This window comes from Trichosurus vulpecula, chromosome 9 (assembly GCF_011100635.1).
Source record: "Trichosurus vulpecula isolate mTriVul1 chromosome 9, mTriVul1.pri, whole genome shotgun sequence".
NCBI lineage: Eukaryota > Metazoa > Chordata > Mammalia > Diprotodontia > Phalangeridae > Trichosurus > Trichosurus vulpecula.
The window spans coordinates 207,624,447-207,650,784 of record NC_050581.1 but is presented as its reverse complement, the minus strand read 5'-3'; the positions used below and the strand labels follow the sequence as shown (position 1 = coordinate 207,650,784).

The window sequence follows — 26,338 nt, the reverse complement described above, 5'->3', positions numbered from 1 at the left end:
TTTTCCCAGGCATCTCTTAAGCCCCCCCAGGGCCTGTCCCTGACCTTGAACTGGTGGACTGAAGATGGAGAAGGTCACTGTGGATTCTAAGGGGCAGAAGGACGGCTGTCATCCAATCCTGGAGAGAGGGCAAAGTGTCCTCCACACTGTTAGCTGAGAATTGAGCCCCCTGCATTGCTGACCCAGAGAGGACCTGGAGGCCAGTGACACCCTCTACCTCCTTCCACCTAGCTCTTCTCTACCTGCACTCCACTTGGGTGCAGAAGGGGTAGACAGTTTCCCTGGCAATCATTCATCTCATTGCTTCCTGTTTCAAATTTTCCTATTTCAGCTTCTTGGGGGTGGGGAACAAAACAAGACAAAGTGGCATCTGGGGATCTCCTCCCTAAATATTTCCTTCATTCCTAAGCTTTTAACCAAGGATAAAAAACTAATGGGTGCCCCCACCCCAACCCCATGTCTCATCTTCCAGCATGACCTTTTTTAATCTCCACCTGATCACTTGACCTCAGCAGCCTGTGACCCTGCGGATGAGCCCTCTCTCCTTCTTGATACTCTTTTCTCTAGGTTTTGGAGACAGGGCTCTCTTGGTTCTCCTCCTTCCTGTCCAATGGCTCCTCAGTTCCCTTTACTGGATCTTCCCCCAGCTCTTACCCAATAACAGTTGGGGGTCCCTCTGGGTTCTACCCTAGATCTCTTCTTTTCTCCCTCCAGGCCCCACTTTGTGGTCTCATCAGCTCCCAAGAATTTAGTTGCCATCTCTATGCTGATGATTCACAGATCTTCTCATTGAGCCCTAACCTCTCTGCTGACCACCAGTCTCAAATTTTCAACTGCCTTTCAGGCATCTTGAACTGGATGTCCTGTAGATATCTTAAACTCAACATGTCCAGAACTGAATGATTTCCACCTCCCCCCAAACCTTTCTCTCTTCCTAATTTCCCTATTTCTGTCAAGAATGCCTTCTTCTCAATCACCCAGGCTTGCAACCAAAATGCCATCCTTGATTTCAAGTATTCACCTCCCACATACAATTTATTGCCAAGGCTTGTTGATTTCACCTCTGCAGCATCTCTCCAATATGCCCCCTTCTCTCCTCTGACCCTGCCCCCATTCTGATGCAGGTCCTCATCCCCTCCCACCCAGAATATTGCAATAGTTGCTGAGGTGTCTCCCTGTCCCAAGTCTGTCCCCACTCTACTACATCTTCCATTCTACCTCCAGCCACCAAGTGATTTTCCTAAAGCACAGGTGCAACCATGTCAACGCCCCCTGCCCCATATCTATAAACTCCAGTAGTTCCCTGTCATCTTTAGGATCGAACATAAAATTCGCAGTTTGACATTCAGAGGCCTTTATAACCTAATCTCCCCATGCCATGCTAGTCTTATACTTTACAACATCCCTCACCCCCACCCCCAGGTACTCTGTGATGTAGTAACACTTGCCTCCTTTCTATTCCTCCAACAAGATCCTCTATCTCCTGACTCAAGGCTATCCCACACGTTTAGAATGCCTTCCTGGCTCACCTCTACCTCCTGGCTTCCTTCACATCCCAGAATGTCTAATTCAGGGAGGTGCTCAGGCCTGCACAGCTAGGTGGCACAGTAGATATAACACCAGGCCTGGAGTCAAGAGGACCTGAGTTTAAATCCAACATCAGACACTTACTAGCTGAGTAACCCTGTTTGCCTCAGTTTCCTCATTTGTAAAATGAGCTATAGAAGGAAATAACAAACTGCTCCACTATCTTTGCCAAGAAAACCTCCATGAAGTCACAAAGAGTTGGACACACCTGAAATGACCGAACAACAACAACCCAGCCATCCAGGTCTCACTTTCCTTCAGCCTTCGCTCCAGACTTTCTGTATCATGGGCTCCTTGTTGGTCCTCAACTGTATGATGTAAACATTGCTTCTCTTTCAGAAGTCCTGGAGACTCCAGGTTCAAATATTCCCTAGGACAACCTACACGATGCCCCAGCCAGTTGGTAAACCCACCAAGCTGTTTACCAACTCCTCAGTGGAAAAAATTCAATAAAGCAAAGAGAGCCTGGGATGATCCTCACTGGAACCGCGAGTCAACTGGCTCACCCACAGCAGCTCCTGCACCCATTGCCCGCTCTCTGCTCACATGGCCCAGGCCATCATTGCAAGCACCACATGCAGCCCATTGGAACACCTTTAGCTGCTAATGCCAAACTGTCTTGGATGGATTTTATATGTGACGTGAATATATTCTTCACACCCTAATAAACGCATCTGTCGTCTCTCCCCTCAGACGGCACACTCCTTGTGGACAAGAACTGACTTGTTCTTCATAGATCCAGTACCAAGCAAAGTTCCCGGAGCCCAGAGGTGTATCTTAGTCTTACTTGTTGGGGCATGGGAGAGGAGTGTGTTCAAGTGGCTGAAGATGGCAGCGAAGATGGGAAAGTCAAGTTAACCAGCATTAACTAAGCGCTTATTAGGTGACAAACACTGTGAAGAGACAGTTAGGGCATCAATGGTTAGAGCTGGGCCTGGAGTCAGGAAGATGTGAGTTTAAATCTAACCTCAGACACTTAGCAGCTGTGTAAGCCTGGGCAAGGCCCTTCACCTCTGTCTGTGTTGGTTTCCTCAACTATAAAATTGGAATAAAAACAGCTTCCCAGAGTTGGGAAGATTAAATGAGATAGTATCTGTTAAGTAATTAGCACAGAGTAGGTGTTTTGTGAATGTTTATTCCTTTCCCCTTCCCTTAAGTGCTGGGAATACAAGAGGCAAAAAAATATTCCTGCTTCTTTTCTCTTTATAGTCTGATATTTATATTAAGGTCACATATCCACTTAGAATGAATTGTGGATTAAGATATAAGGTGTTAGTCTGAGCTTAATTTCTACCAGAATGCTTTCCAGTTCAAACAGGGAGTTCTTGCCTAGGTAAATTTGTATGTTGCATGTATGTATGCATGTGTATATGTGTATATATATATACATATATACACACAAATATACATATATCATATGCTTTACCATATGCATATGTATATATGTTAGTTGTCATATATGCATGTGAAACCAAAAGCCATTCTCTAATTCATAAGTGTTCGAAGGATATAAGCAAATAGTTTTCAAAAGAATTGCAAATTACTAATAACCGTAGGAAAGAATGCTCCAAATCCCTAATAACAAAAAAGTGCAAATAAAAACAAGCCTGAAGTTTCACCTCATGCCCCACAAAAAGATAACAAAAGATAGGAATAATCAATGTTGGAGAGGCTGTGGGAAGATAGGTAAACTAGTACATTATTGGTGAAGCTGAGAATTGGTGCAAACATTTTGTAAAGCAATTTGTTAATATGGAAATAAAGCAATTAAAATGTTTGTACCCTTTGACCCAGAGATCACACTATTAGGGTTATGCCCCCAAGAAAGCCATCAATAAAATGAAAGTCCCCATATACACCAAAATTTTTATAGCAGAAATTTTTTTTGTGGTAGCAAAGAATCAGAAGCAAAATAGATGACAATTGATTAGGAAATAGCTAAATCAATTGTGGTACATGAGTGTAGTGGAATATGACTGCATCATAAGAATTGACCTGTGATGAATATAAAGAAGTCTGGAAAGATCGACATGAACTAATGCAGAGTGAAGTGAGCAGGGCAAAGAGGACACTCTACATAGTGACTACAACAGTGGAAATGGAAGGAACAACCATCAAACGATCAAAGGCAAATTTGTGAAATGGTGAAGAATGAGCCTGACTTGAAAGAAGAAATGTGAGAAGACTCTTGTCCACCCTGTGCAGCTTGGCAGGTCCATGGTGGTGATACACTGCAACTGCTACTCTTTAAACTCAAACCACTCTGACTTTCATTTAATGGCTGAGAGTAGCCCCCAGCTCAAGCCTCTCTTGCACATTGTTTGGGTTTTGATGGCTCAGAGTGAGTGTGAATAGCAAGTGATTCCTGTTCTGGGTCTTCCTCTCCCAGAATGATATTTTGTGACGATAAATTTTGCCATCTTTTGTCTCAATTCTTACTTAGCCCTTAGTCACTGAATGGATGTTGCCTCAGACAAACTCAGGACTGGGAAATGACCTTAACTTAGAAAGATCAATGTCACCCACTGCATCCTGGGCCATGACCAGTCTTGACTTTTGTCTTGCCACTGGACTTTGGTGACTCTGGAGGAGAGAGTGAAGCTGATAACTGTGCAAATCTCTTCTCCTCTTAAATCCAATTCACACTCAAGTCAAAACATCACCCCTCAAAATCATTGGTCCTCTTAGAGAAGGAAGAACAAATAACATTAAATGTGTTTTTAATATATTGATTAGTTTTACTGATTGTTTTTGGTCTTTTCTTTCTCTTTTTTGATTTTTTCCTTTAAAAATATTATTTTGGAGGGGCAGAGCCAAGATGGCAGCTGGAAAGCAGGGACTTGCCTAGGGCTCTCCCTCAAGACACTCCAAACACCAATAAAAATGGCTCTGAACAAATTCTAGAACTGCAGAACAAACAAAATAGCAGAGTGAAGCAGGGATCCAGCCCAGGACAGCCTGGGTGGGCACTGGGTAAGGTCTATCACTCATGGAGCTGGGAGCAGAGCAGAGCAGAGCCCAGCATGGGCTGCACCTGAACCAACCAGACCAGGAGCCGGGCAGAACAGGCCCTAGCACCCTGAATCAGTGAGCTGTGGCAGTTACCAGACTTCTCAACCCATAAACACCAAAGACAACAGAGAAGGTTAGTGGGGAAAACTGCAGGGGACAGAGGGAAAGGAGTTCATGGTTTGGCCCCCTCCCCAGGGGCAGCGGGGGTGGTGCAGCCAAAGAACTACAGATGCAGTTGCTTCCAGCCCCAGGCCCACATGGTGGGAGGAATTAAGTGGCAGATCAGAGTAGGAGGGCAGAGCCAGCTTAGATCTGAGTCAGGTCCAGGTTGGCAGTTTTTGGGGTAGGAGGAGCACTGGTGTGGCAGAGCTTGGTGTGTAGAAATAGTTCTGAAAACAACAGCGCAGCCCCTCAAGCTTGGGACAAAGGACTCTATACTCTACAAGTAGTCATACACTGACAAAAGACTCAAGGGTCAAGCAGTTGGCTGGGAACATGGCCAGGTAGTGAAAACAGACTCAGATTCAGACTCAGACTTTAGAATCTTTCTTTGGTGACAAAGAAGACCAAAACATACAGCCAGAGAAGTCAACAAAGTCAAATGGCCTACATCAAAAGCCTCCAAGAAAAATATGAGTTTGTCTCAGGCCATGGAAGAGCTCAAAAAGGATTTGGAAAAGCAAGTTAGAGAAGTAGAGGAAAAATTGGGAAGAGAAATGAGAAGGATGCAAGAAAGCCATGAAAAACAAGTCAATGACTTGCTAAAGGAGACCCAAAAAAAATACTGAAGAAAATAACACCTTAAAAAATAGACTAACTCAAATGACCAAAGAGCTCCAAAAAGCTAATGAGAAGAAGAATGCCTTGAAAGGCAGAATTAACCAAATGGAAAAGGAGGTCCAAAAGACCACTGAAGAAAATACTACCTTAACAATTAGATTGGAGCAAGTGGAAGCTAGTGACTTTACGAGAAATTAAGATGTTATAAAACAGAACCAAAGGAATAAAAAAGTGGAAGACAATGTGAAATATCTCATTGGAAAAACCACTGACCTGGAAAATAGATCCAAGAGAAATAATTTAACAATTATTGGATGACCTGAAAGCCATGATCAAAAAAAGAGCCTAGATATCATCTTTCAAGAAATTATCAAGGAGAACTGCCCTGATATTCTAGAGCCAGAGGGTGAAATAGAAATTGAAAGAATCCACAGATTGCCTCCTCAAAAAGATCCCAAAAACAACACTCCTAGGAATATTGTTTCCAAATTCCAGAGCTCCCAGATCAAGGAGAAAATACTGCAAACAGCCAGAAAGAAACAATTTCAGTATTGTGGAAACACAATCAGGATAACACAAGATCTAGCAGCTTCTACATTAAGGGATCGAAGGGCTTGGAATATGATATTCCAGAAGTCAATGGAGCTAGAATTAAAACCAAGAATCACCTACCCAGCAAAACTGAGTATCATGCTCCAAGGCAAAATATAGACTTTCAATAAAATAGAGGACTTTCAAGCTTTCTCAGTGAAAAGACCAGAGCTGAATAGAAAATCTGACTTTCAAACACAAGAATCAAGAGAAGCATGAAAAGGTAAACAAGAAAAAGAAATTGCAAGGGACTTACTAAAGTTGAACTGTTTTGTTTACATTCCTACATGGAAAGATGATGTGTATAATTCATGAAACCTCAGTATTCTCAGTATTAGGGTAGCTGAAGGGAATATACATACATACATACATATATAAAATAACATAATATAATATATTATATATATATGTAGACAGAGGGCACAGGGTGAGTTGAATATGAAGGGATGATATCTAAAGAAATAAAATCAAATTAAGGGATAAGAGAACAATATATTGAGAGAGGGAGAAAGGGATAGATAGAATGGGGTAAATTCTCTTGCATAAAAGTGGTAAAAAAAAAGCAGTTCTGTAGGAAGGGAAGAAGGGGCAGGTGAGGGGGAAAGAGTGAATCTTGCTCTCATTGAATTTGACCTGAGGAGGAAATAACATACACACTCAATTGGGTATCTTACCCCACGGGAAAGAAGGAGGAAGGAGATAAAAAAAGGGGGGGATGATAGAAGGGAGGGCAGATAGGGGGAGGAGGTAAACAAAAGCAAACACTTTTGAAAAGGGACATGGTCAAGGGAGAAAATTGAATAAAGGGAGACAGGATAGGAAGGAGCAAAATATAGTTAGTCTTTCACAACATGAGTATTGTGGAAGGGTTTTGCGTAATGATACACATGTGGCCTATGTTGAATTGCTTGCTCTCAGGGAGTGGGGTGTGGGAAGAGAAAAGGGGAGAGAATTTGGAACTCAAAGTTTTAAAAGCAGATGTTCAAAAAAAAGTTTTTGCATGCAACTAGGAAATAAGATATACAGGCAATGGGGCATAGAAATCTATCTTGCCCTACAAGAAAGTAAGGGAAAAGGGGATGAGGGGGAGTGGGATGACAGAAGGGAGGGCTGACTGGGAAACATGGCAATCAGAATATATGTCATCTTGGAGTGGGGAGAGGGTAGAAATGGGAAGAAAATCAATGCTGTGAACTAAAAATATTAAATAAATAAGTAATAAAACACACACAAAAAATATTATTTGTTATACAGGATGACTCTTGGGAGAGGAAGGAGAAGGCATACTGAGATACATTATTGTGATGTAAAAAAAATAATGCCAACAAAATTTTATTTCAATCAATAAACAAATTAATAAAATGAGCCTTCAAAAAGAAAACTGTTGGTCATCTTAGAAAGAGCCATTTCAGTCAGTAGTTGGGTCAGAACCCATATCGCAAAGAGTTGAGAAGTGAATGAAAAACCAAGAAGAGACAGAGAGTAGACAGCTTTTATCTAGGGACTGGGCTGTGAAAGGGGGGAACAGGTGACATGCTGAGTGGATGACAAGTCTAAGTGATGTATCTTAAGGATGAAGAGACCTGGGCATGTTTGTAAGTATCAGTGAAGGAACCAGGGAGAAAGAGAGATGATTAGAGATAGAGAGGATCTGGCAAATGTGCCAGCAGAGGCAGGAGCAGGCAGTGTCAAGGGGGTGGCTCTGACCAGGAAAGGGCTCACCTATTCCTCTGGGATTCTGAGATCAAAGGGAGGTAAATTGGGGAAGGGTGGGATTGAGGGATTTGAGGGGGGTGATAGGTGAAAAGAGGAGGATGGCCAGCCTCCTTTCTCTTGATAAAGTTTGAGGTGAAATCTCTTTTGAGAGATGAGGGTAAGAATGGCGTAACCATAATAATAATTAGTAATAATAGCTAGTATTGATACACTGCTTTAAGCTTTGCAAAGCATTTTATGAAGATGTCCTTTGATCCTCACAACAACCCTGGGAAGTCAGTGCCATCATCAGCCCTATTTCACAGTTGAGCACACTGAGACAGACAGGGGCTGAGGCTGTGACTTGCCCAGGGTCACAGAGCTAGTAAGTGTCTGAGGCTGGATTTGAACCCAGTCTTCCCGACTCCAAGCCCAGTTTGGAGATTCTGAGGGGAGCAGGATGGGAACTCAATGAAGGAAGAATGGGAGGATTTGTCTGCGGCAATGAGGCCTAGTGAGGTGCAGTAAATGCAAATGTACATCTGTAGAGGTCCAGTTGTCAAGGCCATCATTTCTTCACTAACAGAGAAGCAAGAGAAGAGGGGGGGGGGTGGGGAGAAACCCAGAGGCTCCCCCAGGGCTGAGGCCTGGCCAGGAATTAGAGGGGAAAGGATTGGGGCTAGGTCTGAGCTTGGTTGAACAGTCAGCCAAAGTGCCAGGGTTCTGAAGGGTGGAAGCCTGGCCAGAGAAGTGGCCAAAGGCACTAGGGCTGCCATGTGGCGGAATCGGACAGCAGGATTCTGTGCAAAATGGGGCAGGGTCAAACTAGCGGAGTAACATGACAAGGTACAGCCTCACTGCCCTCCCCACACATCCTCTGCCAAGGTCTAGAATGAGCAGGAGACTGGATGCCGATCCAGAAATCCAACCCAGAACATCCCCATGAGTCATTTGTGCAGCTCAGGATGTCTTGTACCGACAGAGGTCTGAGGACACTGGGAATGAGGTCTGGCCCCACACAGAACATGACAGCACCCGGGGCCTGAAGGAGGGCACCAGAATGGGAAGAGATCCCGGGGACCTCTACACTGGCAAGGTGGTCAGGAACAGGTTCCATCCAGCAGCTCGGTTCCCCACCCTGCAGTTCCAGGACAGACTCAGGTTGGACTGAGGAGGGGACCTGTGCCCAGGGGTGGCCCAGCCATGTCCTGGGGGCGGGGGGAGCACATTAAGGAGCAAACAGATGCCGTGTGTTTCTGATCCAAGGACCAGAGCAGAGGCTCAGTACTAGTCCCCAGCTCAGGCTGAAGCTGCAGAGGAATAACCAGCACAGAAGCTCCAGACCAAAGGGCAGCCAGCACTGAAGCTGCTCTGAACCTGCAGAGAGAGCCTTCTAGTGGCAGAGTCCAGCAGCAGTATGCTGAAACTTCCAATGGACAAGTTGACTGAACTAACCCTGGGTCAGAAACTTGCAGATATCAGGCAAGGAGAGCAGGAAGCCAATTGGCCCCAGTTCGCATCCCTTTGGGAACCTTGAAAGTGCCCAGGCCCAACCAAGAGGACACTAGCTCAATCCATTTGGCTAATTCTGTCTTTCAAGGCATTCTTCTCCTCATTGGCTTTTTGGAGCTCTTTTGACATTTGAGTTAGTCTATATTTTAAGGTGTTGTTTTCTTCGATACTTTTTTCAGTATTTTTTGGGGTCTCCTTTAGCAAGTCATTGACTTGTTTTTCATGGTTTTCTCACATCATTCTCATTTCTCATCCCAATTTTTCTCTACTTCTCTAACTTGCTTTCAAATCCTTTTTGAGCTCTTCCATAGCCTGAGACCAGTTCATGTTTTTCTTGGAGGCTTTTGATGTAGGCCCTTTGACTTTGTTGACTTCTGGCTGTATGTTTTGGTCTTCTTTGTCACCAAAGAAAGATTCCAAAGTCTGAGACTGAATCTGAGTCTGTTTTCACTACCTGGCCATGTTCCCAGCCAACTTACTTGACCTTTGAGTTTTTTGTGGGGGTATGACTGCTTGTAGAGTAAAGAGTACTTTGTTCCAAGCTTGAGGGGATGTGCAGTTGATTTCAGAGCTATTTCTATACAGCCAGCTCTGCCACACCAGCACTCCTCCTTCCCCAAGAACCACCAGCCTGGACCTGACTCAGATCTTCAGCAGACTGTGCACTCCTACTCTGATCTGCCACTTAATTCCTCCCACCAGGTGGACCTGGGGCTGGAAGCAACTGCATCTGTAGTTCTGTAGCTGCACCACCCCTGCTTCCTCCAGGGCGGTGGCTGAACCGGGAACTCTTTTCACTCTCTCCCCCACAGCTTTTCCCACTAACCTTCTCTGTTGTCTTTGGTGTTTGTGGGTTGAGAAGTCTGGTAACTGCCACAGCTCACTGATTTAGGGCACTAGGGCCTGTTCTGCCCAGCTCCCAGTCTGGTTGGTCCTGCTGCCGCCCACGCTGGGCTCTGCTCTGCTCCTCTCCCAGCTCCCTGCACGATAGACCTCATCCAGTGATCCTCCAGGCTGTCCTGGGCTGGATCCCTGCTTCACTCTGCTATTTTGTGGGTTCTGCAGTTCTAGAATTTGTTCAGAGCCTTTTTTATAGGTTTTTGGAGGGACCTGGTGGGGAGCTCACACAAGTCCCTGCTTTCCAGCGACCATCTTGGCTCCACCCCCCGCCCCCGGTGCATGGCACTTTCATACACAAAAATTGATCCTATATTAAAACATGAAAACTTCACAAACATATGTAGAAAAGTAGAAATACTAAATGGATGTTTTACTGATCATAATACAATGAAATTATATTCAATAAAAGGTCTTTGAAACAAAGATTAAAAATTAATTGGAAACTAAATAATTTAATCCTAAAGAATAGGTATATCAAAGAATAAATCTTAGAAACAATCAATATTTCCATTAAAAAGAATCACAGCAATAAGACAATAAGCCAACATTTTGGGGATGCATCCAAAGCAATACTTAGGGGAGATTTTATATCTCTAAACATTTTCATCAATAAAGGAGAGCAAATCAATAAACTGAGAGTGCCACTAAAAGAACAACACCACCTAGAAAAATAACCAATTAAAAACCATCAATTAAAAGCCAAAATAGAAATCCAAAATATTGAAGCAGAGATTTACATAAAGGAAAGAAAAAAATTAAACTAAATTAAAAACTATAAGCTGGTTTTCTGAAGGGAAAAAGCCATTAACTAAATTGATTTTTTAAAAGAAAGGAGAAAATCAAACTACCAGTATCAAAAATAAAAATGTAAATTCAATGAACACTACAATGTAAGAAATAATACAAAAGAACTGCCCAGAACTTCTGAACACAGAAAAATGAAATTTCAGTAGAAAGACTTCACAGATCATTTCCAGAAAAGAAAAGGAAAACATTCCAAGGCTGCAAACTCCAAGACACATAGTGGTTAAATTTAGCAATTTAATTCAGAAACAAAAGGTCTTGTGAATGATCAGGAGAAAAGCTATCTAATAAAAAGGAAAGGACATTGAAATTATATAATTCTATTCTGTACCCACCAAAAATTCAGGAGGGGATGGAATAATGTGTTTGGAAAAGCAATGGAGTACAGGATGCAGCCCAGAGTGATCTACCCTGTAAATCTGAGCTTAACCACAAATGTAAAAAAGATGGACTTCAATAATAAAGAGACATTTTCAACATTTTTAAAAAGAAAACTAGACCTGAAAAGGTTATTTACTTAGTAAAGACCTTGGACAACAAAAATGCAAGATGGGTGAATGAATACAGTAGGCAAGGACAGTAGCAGCAGAAAAGTCATAGCAGAGAGGCCAGTAAGAGACTTCTTTCTAAATTTAAACAAAGAGACAGAGGGAAGTCAGGAGGAGGTAACAATCCCGAGGCAGACCTGAGGCATTATGGATAGAACCTTGTGACAGCCTGCCTACAGGTGAATCAATGTGTTGGGGTTTGGTTTTTTTTTTTTTTGGTGGAGGGGTTTGGTGGAACTACAGTGAAAATGTAGATGCAGTTAGATGGTTCAGTAGAGAGATAGCAATGAGCTTGGAGTCAGGAAGACCTGAGTGCAAATCCAGACTCAAATACTTACTAGCTGTGTGACCTTGGGCAAATCTCTTAACCTTTGTTTGCGCTAGTCCACTGGAGAAGTAATTGGCAAACCACTCCAGTATTTTTGCCAAGAAAACCCCATGGACAGTATGGTCCATGGGGTCATGAAGAATCAGACATCACTGAATGACTGAATAACAACATTAAAATTAGAAGGGTACATAAAAGGTAGGGAGAAGAGCAGGGGGTGAGGGAAGAGTGTATATGGAGTCAAATCGAGGGCCAGATGAGAGAGAGAATAACACTTGTGGTCTCTCTGGAAGAAAAGTCTACAGAGGAGCAGGTGAGGAAGAGGAAGGAAAAGAGTGAAAAGGAAAGGCAAAAGGCTGGAGACCTTATTTTGGAGAAGGGAGGGGGTCCCACTGACATATGTTCCTATAGATGAAGAGGGATGCACTGTGAAGGAAATAAGGACCTTGTGCTGGGACTAGGGGATTTGTTGCTTGAAAAGATGACTCATCCAACCTTGGGAGCGAAGGGGAACTTCTGGAGATAACTGACAGCTGGGGGAATGGGGGTGGGGCATGGACCAAGGGATGAGCTTTTGAGGCAAATGGGGAAAAGAAGGTATCCAGAGGGAGGGTATAGATCAGTGGTGGACCACATAATCAAAGAGATGAGAAGGAAGGGTATCTATCACAGGGCAGTGATAATTGGCATTGTTCTGAGAGTAAGACACAATGGAAAAGAACAATCCAAGGAGAAAATTCTACAAGGTAGCCTTAGAAACCACTTAGAGGGGAGAGTCTAGAATGGATACCTTGAAGGCTTTAATTGCATGAGGAATACAGAGGATAGGGAGAAACTAAGTCTAACAAAAGTAAAAAATGAAAATATGGAACTGAACAAATTGTTAGAGAAGCAAAGCTACTAAGACAGTTAAGAGCTTCAGCAAAGTTGCAGGCTACAAAACAAACCCTTAAAAATCAACTGCATTTCCATTTAACACTAACAAAACACAAGAAACAAAAATAGAAAGGGAAATTCCAGTCTGAATAACTTGTAAATGCATAAAATATATAGGGATTGATTTACCAAAACACAAAAAACACTTAGTACAAAGTGTTCCTTAAAGAAACGAAGACCAACTTGAGTAGCTGGAGAAATATTCAGTGCTCATGGTTAGGTCATGCCAATATAATAAAAATGATAATAGTATCAAAGTTAATTTATACTTTGAGTGCTATACCAATCAAATTACCAATGAAGATACTTTGTAGAACTTAATAAAATAATAACAAAATTCATTTGGAAAAGAAAACAAAATATCTAGAATGTCTTCAAGGGAAACGATTTAAAAAAATAAAAATGACAAAGGAATAGTATTCCCAGACCTCAGATCGTATTATAAAGCATCAGCCATCCAAACCAGCTGCATTGGCTAAAGAACAGAGGGAATGATCACTGAAACAGACTAGACAGGGGAGAATCAGAAGCAATGGAACTCAATAACCCAGTGTTCAAAAAAGCGAAAAACCTAGATTGTCTAGGGGAAAAATTACAATTTGATAAAAACTGCTGGGAGAACTGGAAAGCAGTCTGGTGGAAATGAGCCTTGGACTGACATCTTACACCATATTCTGTAATACATTCTAAATGGGCAATTTCAATGTTAAAAGTATCTTATTAAAAAATTGGAAGGGAAGCAGATTGTGTGCTTCTTGTAGCTAGAGTTAGAGAGTGAATTTTTTTAACATAACAAGAGATAGAGGCAATTTAAAAAGATAAACTGAAAAGCTTCTGCACAGACAAAATTAATGGACTTGGGATAAGAAGAGAAGTGTTGGAATGGGAAAAAAAACCTTTGTATCAAATTTCTCTGATAAGAGTTTGGTATCCAAGATACATAAACTATATTTGTGTGTGTGTGTGTGTGTGTGTGTGTGTGTGTGTGTATACATATATGTGTGTGTGTGACTAATAACCATTCCTGGTCACAGAATATGAACAAACAGTTCCAAAAAGAATCACAAAGTATTCACAACCATATGAAAGAATGTTCTAGTTTAAATCACTAATAATAATAGGAATACACATCAAAACAACCCTGAGGTTTCACCTCATACCCTGCAAATCAGCAAAGATGACAAAAGATGAGCATAGTTAATGGTGGAAGGGTTATGGAATGATAGGCAAACTAAAACATTGTTGGTAGAGGTGTGAAATGGTATAAATATTTTGGAAAGCAATTTGGAATTATGTGAGTAAGGTGACAAAGATTTCTATACCCTCTGAACCAGACTTCATTATTAGGGCTTATGCCCCAAGGAAACCATTGATAAGAATAAAGTCCCCTTATATGCCAAAATATTTATAGTGGCATGTTTTGTGATAGCGAAGACTTGGAAACAAAGTCAATTAACACAGATTGGAGAATGACTAAACAAATTATGGTACATGAATGTAATGTAATATTACTATGCTTAAGAAATGTGTGTGTGTGTGTGCGTGTGTGTGTGTGCATGTGTGTGTGTGTGTGTGTGTGTGTGTGTGTAGGCCTGAAAAGATCTACATGAACTGATGCAGAGTGAAGTAAACAAAGCCAAGCAAATATGCAACATAATTACACTGATGTAAATGGTAAAAGCGAACAAAAATCACCAAAAAAAAGCACACTCCAAAAAGTCAAAAGCGAATGCTAAAAAATTGTAAAAATAAAGCATGACTCTGATAGAGAGATGCCAGAGGAGACCCCAACCCACCCTTTTGTGGAGGCAGGAAGGTCACATTTGCTATACATTGCACAGGTTTGGGGACTTTTTCCAAGGTACTGATTAGTCACACTGATTTTTCTTCTTCCTCTTTAAAAACATCACGTGTAATACATGTAAATGTTGTTAAATGTGATGGGGGGATGCTGGGCATAACCATGATGATGTGTGAAACAGAAGACATCAATAAGGAAGGGACCATTGGGTGTGAGACAGAATGACAAAGGGACAAGGCTGCTGTTTACAACGAATGGGATGGTATTATCACGAGTATCGATCTGCTGAATCTCAGGGTTGGAACATGGTTTAGAAGGAATTCAGGTATGTGTCAGCCCACTCTGAAGTTCTATGATTTTGCAAATCTATTTGTGGCTTTGACTACAGCCCTTCTAGCTTTGGAAGGGTAGAGACTAAGGAGTAAGTCCCGAATGGGGACCCTCATTATTCAAGGCTCCACTGACTCAACTAGGAAGTACCATATCAAGAAGCACCATGTTGGCACACAATTCCCAAGTCAGCCAAATCTTTGGAATTTGCATGGCTCTCTCACCCAGCTTCTGGAAATGTGATGGTTCAAGCAACTCTGATTTGCATGGGGAAAGTTCTCTAATGGTTAGAGACAGAGCTGTGGAAGCAATTACTGCCTTCTTCCAGGAGAGTGACCCTGTGCTACTTTGCAGTCATCTTGCCATTGAAAGGAATGATTTCGTGATTTCCATTTTTTGCTTATTGCCTCAAACCTCTCACTCTATTATCTATGTCCTTGTCACACCCTCCCCCAAACCTTCCAGCCTGTCCTCAGATGCTCAGTGGAAGGCCAAATATGTAAACCTTTCCTCTTCCTAACCTCTTTCTGTGAGCGCAGTGTTATAGTGGACTATCGTTCCAACTAAGGGCTGCCATGATGGGCCTCAGGAGGCTAAGTGTGACCATATTTGGTGAGGAGATAGCTTGAGAGGAAGCTTAAGGGTTGCTCCTGGGACTCTTTCCTAGTCCTTGTCTGGTGGAAGCAGTGGCTATTTTCTCAAGATTGGTGACTAGTTGCTTGGATTTCATGCAAGAAAGGATGAGAAATGAGAATGAATGGGGAAGGGCAAGACATGAGGCCAAAAATGATGGGGTCAGAAGGATGCCAAAGCACATTCCTAATGTGCCATGAGGGTAAACAACAAGGCCAAGTATCTGAGGCTTAGGACTCAGTGGGGGCCTAGAGTCCCCAGGTAAGGAGGAAAACATGTATGAGGGACCCTGAGCTCCCCATGCATCACAGCATGGCCTCTAGCTTTTACCCTGAGCTTTGGAGGTTCAAGAAGGGCCTAGAGAAATCCATTTTTCTGATAGGTTCCTAGGGGCCAATGGATAATTAGGGTATAATGTTTCACACACACATTTTCAGAAGGGGCTTTGAGGGGGCACTGAATGTTATCCCATCCCAAAGATACCAGGAACCTCTTCTGGAGCAGCAGGGAAAAGGGGGGCAGCTGATTAACATTTTCCATCCCTTAGACAGTCACAACAAAGAATACCATTTTAATAAAACTCAGGGAAATGACCAAGGTTGTTTGAAACTGTGTGTGTAGGTTTTCCAGTCCTCAAAAGTCTCCTCCCTCTAGCTGCCTGTCCCCTAACCTGTCTGCGACCAGAGCATCTTAAGAGTTAGTGGGACACTTAGGGGCCTTAGAGTCCACCCACAATCCATTATACCACACAACCCCCTTGTTTCCCATCCATGCAGGATTTCCCAAGAACTTGCTAGCAGCCCACCCCCGATTCCCAGAAGTAATGAGGGTGTCCAGAGGGGCAGATCCGGCTGAAGTTCTCCTCTGCTGCCATTCCGAAGCTGGTGACAAGGAGACTGCTGGGAAGAGTCAAGTCCAAAATCCCGGGTATCGGGAAAGTGCTTCTGGCTGGCCTGAGGACTTCCCAGAAGTTTGGAAGTGAGCTGGCTGGGGACTCCGGCTCTTACTGGGACAGCTGCCCTCACCCGCGTGTAGGTAGCAGAAACGATAGGCCCACGCATTGTATGGTGTCGGGAACCGAGAGTGACTGGCACAGAGGCAAGCTAGCCACGAATTCAGGGTTTTTAGGTGAGATCACCTTGGAGAACAGGGACTGGCCTTTGCCTTTCTTTCTACCCCAGGCACCTGGCACCGTGTCTGGCTCGTAGTAGGCGATTAATAAATGCGCGCTGACTGATCCCAGAAGTCTTAGTTCCCTGGGATGAGCTCCGGTGTGAGAGAATGCCCTCCTCCACTCCCCGGCCCCCACATACACACCATTTCTCGGTTCCCTCCCCCTAGCTCCGTGGCCTTGCCTTCTCCCTTCTCCTCCCCGCCTAGCTTGGAGAGCAGGGGATGTGCAGTATGCGCCCTGGACCAAGGCCATCTCTTTCCTTTCTCCCTTCCTCCAGCTGGTTGTTGGCGCCAAGTTCAAGTTCCTTACTGAGAACCGCCCCCGCGTCCCAGCCCCTCCCTGCTCCAGCCTGACCCCGCTCCGCCCCCGGGCCGGGCCCAGAGCAAGGGACGATCACTCCCTTAAATAAATCGGGAACCCCCTCCTGGCCCAGCCAGCACCCGCAGGCGCCCAGGAGCTCCGGACCAGCCGCCTTCCGCCCTACAGTCTGTCAGTCCGTCCGCCGCCCAAACCTCATCCCCTCGTCTCGGACCCGCATCGGAACACAGTCCCTTCACCATGCTCACTCTCCTGCTGCTGCTGTGGTCCACTCTGCTCACGCGGCCGGCGCTGGGGGAGCCTCTGCCAGAGTCCAGAGGTAAGGACCAGAGGGCCATGGGGAGAGAGGAAGAAGGGTCGTTGTCCAGGGCTCCTGTCCGCCCAGCCTCGGGGTGCGGGCTCAGCACTGAAGCCTTGGCCCTCTCGTCCTCTTTATCCTCCTCAGCTCTCCACCCCATCCCTCTCCTTGGAATCCTCCCTTTCTCTTCACACACCCCCACACCGTCCACCTCTTCCTCCACCTCTCCCACCCTATCCCCTCCCCCATTCCCCCGTCTCCCTCTCTCCCAACTCCTCCCCGTCCTCTTGGTTTCTCCAACCCCCCCACCCTTTCTTCTCTCCCTTCTCCTCCTGCCTGTTTCCTCCCCGCCTCCTTTCTCTTGGTCTCCCAATCATTTTGTCTCTTCCTCCCTGTCCCCTCAGGCCAACTAGGCCCCTTTTGACCCTCCAGGGCGCCCCCGCCCCAGGCCCGCGCTCTGCCCCTCTCCCTACTTTCTCCCGCTCCCCTTTCTTTCCCCTCCCCACCTGTCTCATTCTTCCCAGGCCTCCGCCTCTGCCTCCCCTGTGTACTCTGGTAGGGTCCTCCAGACTCGGCTTCCTCCCAGTCCTGTCACTCCTCTCTTCTTCCTACGCGCCTAGACGTGCCCCCGGCGCGCTGCCTGCTGCCCCCAGAAGATGGGCCATGCCGAGCCCGCGTCCCCAGCTTCTATTATGACCGTCACTTGCAGAGCTGCCGCCCCTTCATCTTCGGGGGCTGCGAGGGCAACGACAACAACTTCGAGACGTCAGAGGACTGTGAGCAGGCATGCGGATGGATTCCGAGTAAGTGGGACCTCACAGGGTGCCCGCTGCTTGACCCTCCCCCTTCCTGGTGCTGTCTAGACCCAGCCCGGCATCCCAGTGTTAGCTCTGAGCCTCCAGCCCCCTGTCCTGTCCCCACCCCCACCCCCAGCCCTGTCTAGCACTTCACCTCCACTTCTTCTCTTGCCCTCCTCCCGGCCCCGGCTCCCCGGTGTTAGCTCTGAGCCCCCAGTCCCCCGTCCTGTCTAGCACCTCCCCTCCCTCCCCTGCCCCGGTATCCAGGCATAGTCCCGCCACCGTCATTATTGCCTATAACCCGTGATTTTGTCCCCTCCGTTCTCAGAACTCCTTCCTAGATGGCTCATTCCTTCAAACAGTCATTAGGGATCAGCTATGGGCCCACCCAGGGTGCTAGTGGTTGGAGAGTTAAAAAATAAAGAATTTCCGCCCTCAGGGAGCTTGGGAGAAAGGCCCCAACAATAAACACCGAGGTGGAGGGAGGGCACTGTACTGGTGAAAGAAGGGAGGCCGGAGAGCTGCCTGTAGGAGGTAGCACTGGAGGCTGGACTGAAGCTCTGGATTCGGAGCAGCCTTGGAGATGAGGTGGAAGCACCAGACCTCAGCCCCACCTCCCCTGGCCCTACTCTAGGCACGTAGCGGGACGGTTGCAAAGGGGCTGCTCCCAGATTTGATCAGCTTCGGGACTCTGGGGGATTTCTTTGCTCTTAGATAAAATCCTTTTGCCATGTGAGTCACAATCAACTCCACATGACTTGCACTAGAAGCTTTTGTTAACTGACTGCCTAATTCTAATTCTTGTAGCCTTGGACCATGATTTCAAAATGCCTTTTTTTTTTGACAAATTGGAAATTCTCACTCCTCCTCCCAGATGGTGTGACTTTCTTGTGGTCCCTGCCACAAGGGAAGGGTCCTAGGGAAGGGAGCAACTAAGACTGGTTTTCTCTTTGACCAAAAGACTGACTCACTTGGCAGAGCTCCCATCTATCTTCATAAAAAACCAGACCATAGTGACCGAGGCCTTTCAATAGGCAATGCATAGTGAGTGTGGAGCCTGGCTGAGGCTGGACCGCCTGTCTGGCTATTGGCGCTCCTGTGCTTTTGAATTAGTACCTAGGGACTAGCCTAGTATTACTCTTTTGAGAGGGAGCCAAGCCACAGCACCCTTTGGTCTGTGGGGCTTGAGTCCCACCTCAGCCATTGCCTGGTTGTGTGACCTTATGCAAGTCCCTTCACTTCTTCTTGACCACCCCCCCCCACTAGAAGCTCTCTCTCCCCTAGCTTTTCATGACATCTTCTGACTCTGAACATTTTCACTGGCTTTCCCCTCCCCTCCTCCGCCTTCTGGCTTTCCTGACTTCCTTCTAGATTCAGATCTAATACCATGTGCTGCAAAAAGCCTCTCTCCTAACCCAAATCCATTTTGAACACTTTCCACACTCCCAATCCTTTCCTTCCAAGACCACTTCCCGGTTACTCTATCTGTCTTTCTTGTATGTACCTAGTGATCAGCATGTTGTCTCCCCTATTAGAATGTAAGCTTCTGGAAGGTAGGAATTCTCTCTGTTCTTTTCTAACACCAACATTTAGCACAGTGCCATGTGCACACACACGTATATGAAGTCATTGCTTACTCAGTGCTTATGGACTGACTGACACTGAGCCTGTTTCCTCTTCTGGAAAATGGGTGTAATAAGAGTGCCAGCCTTACAGATTTCTTGTGAGCATCTAGTGAGATGGTGTCTGTAAACAGTATACGTTGTTATCTGCTGTCTGATGGTGCATACATGTCCTCCTTCTCCTAGGAGTTCCCAAAATATGCAGGCTGGAAGTCAGTGGAGCAGAGTTTGGGGAGCACCAGGAGCAGTATTTCTTCAATCTCAGCTCCATGGCCTGTGAGAAGTTTGTCTTCAGTGGTGGTCGTGGCAATCGAAACCAATTCCCAGATGCCACCACATGCAGGAACTTTTGTGCTCCCGTGAAAAGTAAGGCACTCTCTTACTTCACCGATATACTTGAAATTCCTCAGGTATAACTCAAACATCATAGTCCGGGAGATTTCCTTGCCATCATCCCCCCCCCCCAGCTGAGCATGAACATTAAATGTAGGCCATCCTCATTCATGGATGCCACAATCTGAGAAGATTCAGGCATCTCTCTTGCCCTCTTCAGTCTTTGCAGGACAGAAGTCCTCCTGTGGACTTTAGATTTAGCCCTTGTAGTTACACTGGGAATTCAGCCTCAGGTTGGCAGTCACAGAGTGTGTGGAAAATCCTGGCCTCTTTCCTTCAGCAAGGGCAAAAGCCTTGGCGAAATTGGGAGTTCTCTATTTGATGTCTCCTCACGGATTGCTGATAATAAATGGCCCTGGTTGTCCAAGGGAAGCCCTGAGGAAGCAGGAGAGTTTGTGTTGTGACTGAACTCAGAGTGGTTTCTGAAGGGCAGTGATGAACTACAGGATGTCCAGAGGAGGCGGACAGGAAGGTGAAGAGCCTGGAGTCCCTGGAGCACGGAAGGGAACAAATATTTACATGGCACCTATTACTCATCAGGTGCTGGGCAAAGTGCTCTACGAAAATTATCTCATTTAATCCTCACCTACCCTTCGAGGTAGGTGCTGCTATTATTCCCATTTCACAGTTAAGAAACTGAGGCAAAGAGAGGTGCCTAAGGTCATGCCACTAGGAAGTCTTCTGACTCCAGATCTCCAGTGCTCTATCCATCGCACCAACCAGCTGCCCTAAGGCCCCCATGGCATAGAAGGATAGGCTGAAGGGACTAGACATGCTTAGCCTGGAGAAGACTCAGTGGGTGGAGGAGAGGCACATGAGAGCTGTCTTCAGATATGTGAAGGGCCAGGAGTTGGAAAGGCTCTTTTCCTGGACCTGGAGTCCAAGGCCTGGGAGTCTGTCCCCTCTACCCCTTTAGAAGTCAGTTATTCTATGATCTACTGCATTAGAGAGCTGGAGTGCTTGGCCAATGTAAGCAAGGAAAAATGCCATAGCACTGAGAAATGGGCTGCTTTGGAAGATAGTGACTCTCTCATCACTGTAGAGGATCCAAGAATGGCTTGTTGTCATGTCATGATTCCTGGACAGATGTGGGTTGGACCAGATGGTCTCTGAACCCTTCCTTCCAGTGAAGAGGTCCTGAGATCGCTTGGCTCCTTCTTGAGCACATTAGCAGCAAACTTTTCGGGGGCTGCTGGTGTGGTGCTCACCCCTATTCTAGGATATCAGAGGTGTGGGTAGAGAGGATTATGGATTGTCATCACCCTTTGGGGCTTGGCTGACTCAGCTCTGGGTCAAAGGCCTTCTAACTCAACTTTCTTTTCTTTCCAAAAGCACCCCACTTCTGCTATAGCCCACTGGATGGGGGGTCTTGTTCAGCAAATGTGACTCGGTACTATTTTAACTGGAAAAGCAAAATCTGCAAGCCTTTTACCTACACTGGCTGCGGTGGCAACGAAAACAACTTTGTCTCCTTGAGGGACTGTGCCCACGTCTGCATGAAAGGTACAGGTGACAATTGGTGGTGGAGCAAAAAGAACTGGTTCTACCCCAGGACAGATTCTGTCCTTTAGGGCCCCTTATTGTCCTGGCATTGCTGTGCCAGCCCATTTGCTAAGTAAAACTAATGGTTTTAGACTATGTGAGGGCATCTAATTAGGTCAGCCACAAGGCTCTCTCCCCATATTTGCTATGCAAGCTCAGAGTGTGTGTGTGTGTGTGTGTGTGTGTGTGTGTGTGTGTGTGTGTGTGTGTTTGTAAACTAGAACCACACAGATGGGGGAGGGTCTTAGATTCATCCTCCCAGCTTATTTGGCCCCACCATGCCTGTGTTTCTTAGCCCAAAGGCTGTGAATCCAATTATAAATGCCAGTCAGGCTGTCAAGGACTAGGGCTATATAACATGGCTTGGGGAGAAGCCTTCAGGATGCTTTGAGATTCCCAGACTAGAAGCAAGTGAGGGTCATTTCAATGAGGATGTGTGGACTGATATTCACACACTCTCTAGGATGCAGCAGAAACTCAGGGACTTAGTCTCACTTCCAGGCTAGATCATCTCTGATCTCTGTTCCTTGTTTCTCTCAGTTCTGAAGAAAAAGCCAAGGAAGATGCCCAGGCTCAGCTTTGCCAAGAAGATGAGGCCATACAAGAAGTTCCCCTGATCATGTCCCTGCCTAGAACCCCTGGGACTGGGACCGCATCAGCCCCCTTCCTGGACACAGACCTTGGAAGGGTTGGCACTCATGTGGCAACACATGGGAAAATTGGAGAGATGGGATTGGCAGAGCTGCTCTCATTCCTGGGATTCAGAAGATGGTGTTGTATTTTTGTTGTCCTGTTACTGGCAGCTCTTTGCTAAGGATCTGCTGCTCATTGGTTCTCTCCTTGACTAAGCCCTTGTAGGGCATATTAACCAAGGGGCATCCTTCTTCTATTATTATATTCTCTCTTCTGCTCATTTTGACAGGGACTGATTGGGGACATTGAGCCACTGGGTTCTCAGAAGCAGATATGGTCTGGTGAGGGTCTTGAAGTATGAGGAGAGTCAGACTCTATGTTTTCAAGAAGTGGATTTCTGAGGGTGGAGAAAAGAAAACCACAGGCTGAATGAGGCTCCTCAAATCTCAGCAGCTCTGTGAATCTGAAAGCAGAGGTCCTTTGTCTGACCATTGTTAGACCCAGGTAGAGTCCTCTGTCCCAATTGGTGTGAGATGGCTGACGCATGACTGCGGGGAGGGGAACAAGCACCTTTGACCCTGGCATCTAAGTGCTCTTCCCAGTGACCAGCAGCAGCCTCTCACGTGGCCAACACCAAGCACAAAGTGCCCACCAGGCAAGGCTGATTACCCTTGTGAGTGAAAAAGCCAGGAAGCCCCTGCTGTAGTCATGTGAAGCAGCCTTGGAATATGCTTCTTCTAAGGAGGACTCAGGATTAGTGAAAACATTAAAAGTTGGGCTTTTTAGGGCAGGAAAGATGAGGGTGCTTACTTTTCTCCAGTTTGAGAATCCAGTGTCAGATTTTCTCCTGGGAAACAAGAAACCAGTTCCGAGTACAGGATGGGGGAGGAGGAGAAATGGCTATGAGCCCTTTTTAGGGGCAGCTCTCTGCAAACCTCCCTGGGGCTCAGTGCCTCCACCCTGCCACCTTGACCAGGAGGCTTTTCCTCTTCATCCCCTTATTCCAGAGGCCCAGCAGGGCAGGGCTCATGTCCATGGGCCCCATCCAGAGAGATGGTCACCAAGGTCAGGAAGGCAATGGTACCTGAGGGATGGAAGTGCTTTGGATTCCTTCTAGCCCATTCCCTCCAGAAGAACGGGTTGCTCATCTTTCTGTCTTGTTATCCCAAGACAAAAAAGTCACCATTTCTGTGCTTGTCAAGTCTTCTCTTCCCAACTTTAGGAGCCCCTCCTTTGAGAGGTGACATTGTCTACACTTCAGTGCTACTGCCTGTGATGCCCATTTTCTTTTTACCAAGAATCCCTTTTGAATTTAACAGGTATCATCAGTATCACCAAGTTCTTAATAAAACATTGATGTTAATGATGCCTGTTTCCTTCAGTGGATTTTGTCGGGTATTTGCTGGATCAGCTCCAGACGTCCTCCTTGCCACCCCTTCTCCCACTCCAAACTCCATTAGCTAGACAGAATCTCAGGGGGGTCTGGGGACTGTGTGGAGCCCCACCTCCCACCCCCACCCCTGACAGCCTGTGAGGAAGCAGATTGTGGAAGGAAACCAGTAGGCTCCACAGGGCCGGCCATTGATGCTTTTCTGACCAGTTAAGCTGTGAAGGATCCTGGTGAGTACCTGGGTCAGCCCTGGCACCAGATCCAGACCTGTCTCACCCTGAGTTCTCATGGTTAATTCTGAACCACAGAGGCTGGAGCCCTGATATGTTGGAATCAGGTACCTCTTAGGACGCAATGACCAATTTTACTTTCAAACCATTCCCTGCTCATGTCGCCAGAAGAAAGTCTGTTTGCTTCCTGCAATTTCACCAACTCAAAGTGCCTCAGGGATGGGGGGGAGTGAGGGAGGGGCCAGGGTTAGGGGAGTGACCCCAATTTCTGCCATACTATTTTCCAGATTTCTAAGGGAGGTATTTTAAGTTCTTTCACTCCACTTCACAGATGAGGTGGGATTCTAATCCAGGACTCTCCTAACCTCAGGTCCAGCAGTACATACACTGCCCCATCCTTCCTTTCTTTGAATTCATGGACTTATTCTAGTAAAGAAGGAGAACCTCGAGAGAACATGCTCGAGCGCGCGAGCGCGCGCGCACACGCGCGCGCGCGCACACACACACACACACACACACACACACACACACACATGAGCATGACTCAGGCTAGGGTGCCCAAGCACCAGGAGAGAGGCATGGAGAGCAATCTTACTAGAGAGTGGAGAGCTCTATCAGTTCTGACTGGGAGGTCAGAAATATTTTTGAAAGGGCCCCAGGAGCAGAGCCTCTGAAGGGAGGGCAGGGATTGGTCAGGCTGCAAGGAGGCAGAAGGTGTTCCAAGTGGAGGAAACGATTCAAGCCAGCACAGTGTGAGAACAGTGCTGGGCCCTGTCCAGCTGGGGTATGAAATACACATAAAGGTGAGCAGGAGCTCAGGCTGGAAGGTAGGTAACCACTACTCAACCCAGGATGAAAGACAATGAGGAGTCTTTGGACATTTTTGGAGGAGTGATGACTCACTGCTCAGAGCAGGCTTTATCAATATGGCTCCAGTCTCACCAAGGAGGGGTGGGGAGAAGCTGGAACCAGAAAAACCAGGAAAGAAGATACTACTTTAAGTCCTGTTCTGCAGAGGCCTCTCAGCGTGCCCAGGGGCACACTGAGCAGTGTCCCAAAGGGTCTTGATTTCAGAGATGCATCTGCACCACCACAGACCTAGCTGTCCTGGGGGGCTAACTGCCAGGGAACAGACAGGTACCAAGGGGAGCCACAATGCAGCTTCCTTGTCTGCCCTCCAACATATCAGAAAAGGTGGCCAGAGACCCTCACATAAGGAGAAGCTTCAAGGAGCCCCAAGTAATGCAGTCATGGCCTAGCAGACCCTCCCTCCCCCGAAGGCTATAGCCAAGTTTGCAGCCAAGGTTCTTTGTAAGGAACAGACACTCAGAAGTACAAAACCGTAGGTTTGCAGATCTAAATTGGAAGGAGCCTCCCTCAGAGGCCCTCTAGTCTAACCCATATTTTTGTTATAGAGGAGGAGACAAAGGCCCAGAGCTAAGGTCACAAAGGCAGCAAACATTAGATGCAGGGTGTGAACCCTGGCCTCCCAGGACAGCCAGTGTCTGTCATCCCCAAGGGCCCCACAAGAGTGACCACTGACCAGCAAAGGTCCACTCTGCCCTGTTCCTTTCATCTCCACAATGCAGGATTCCTCTCCACATACCCATAGATGCAAGGCAATGTGGCAGGGAGGTAATCATTGCTCTCCTTTGTGGTAAGAACCCATTGCTGTCTCTGGCCATGGTGCTGATACAGTATCGGTGAGAGGTTACAGGGACCCAATCTAGGTGTGTTGGCAGTGGAAATGGAGGCAACTGGGGAGATGCCTGAGACAGTGTGTGTGCAGGATACACAGACTGGACATGGAGAGCAAGAGGCTAGGGAGAGGGAGGAGTAAAAAGTGAACCACATGGATCACAGGGAGGAGGATGGTACCACCAGCAATGATGACCAGGAAGATGATGACAAGGACGTGGTAAAGAAAACGATGCATGTGAGCTACCTGTTCTTCTGATTTGAATTTATAGCGACACAGCTGTAGGTGGAGCAACATTACAGGGAACACTTCCTTCAGAAGAATGTCGTGAATGGGTAATTCTTTTCTGAATAGGCAAAATTCCAATTAAACGAGTCCTTTACAAAAATCTGGTAATGTGTCTGCTTTAAACTCATTGCCCAAGGCCACCCTAAGACTTGGGGGAGGGACCTAGAACCTTTCTGATCATAGCACTACTTTGTGATTTGAATTCACCGGGGAAAGGTAATGAACTTCAGGCTGCTAGCAGGGCAACTCCTTCATGTTCTGATGACTCCTATTTTAACTCAAGACAAATACAGACCTAGATCTTTGGGATACTACCATAGGGTTTGGACTCCTCTGGAGGGCAATACCCTTGAGGTTGCTAAACAGGCAACCTTCTATGGAAGATTGGAAAGAAACCCACTTTCACCTCCAGGAATCCATCCAACCATCTAACCTCAGGGTATCTTTGTAAGAGCCAGGGCTTCTCCAAGATTGAAAACAGAGAGTGTAGAGAGCCA

At 46.1% G+C, this 26,338-nt stretch overlaps 1 protein-coding gene across 1 annotated transcript; it reads left to right on the top strand.

Annotated features, from left to right (window-relative positions):
- Window positions 1–8,169: 8,169 nt before the first annotated feature.
- TFPI2 (tissue factor pathway inhibitor 2) lies at window positions 8,170–23,597 on the top strand. Its single transcript, XM_036739702.1, is given in 9 exon segments — window positions 8,170–8,179; window positions 8,625–8,764; window positions 16,339–16,585; window positions 17,013–17,128; window positions 17,130–17,268; window positions 17,868–18,050; window positions 19,853–20,032; window positions 21,392–21,562; window positions 22,142–23,597. Coding segments are annotated over 9 exon segments (1,263 nt in total). The 3' UTR covers window positions 22,219–23,597.
- Window positions 23,598–26,338: the final 2,741 nt, after the last annotated feature.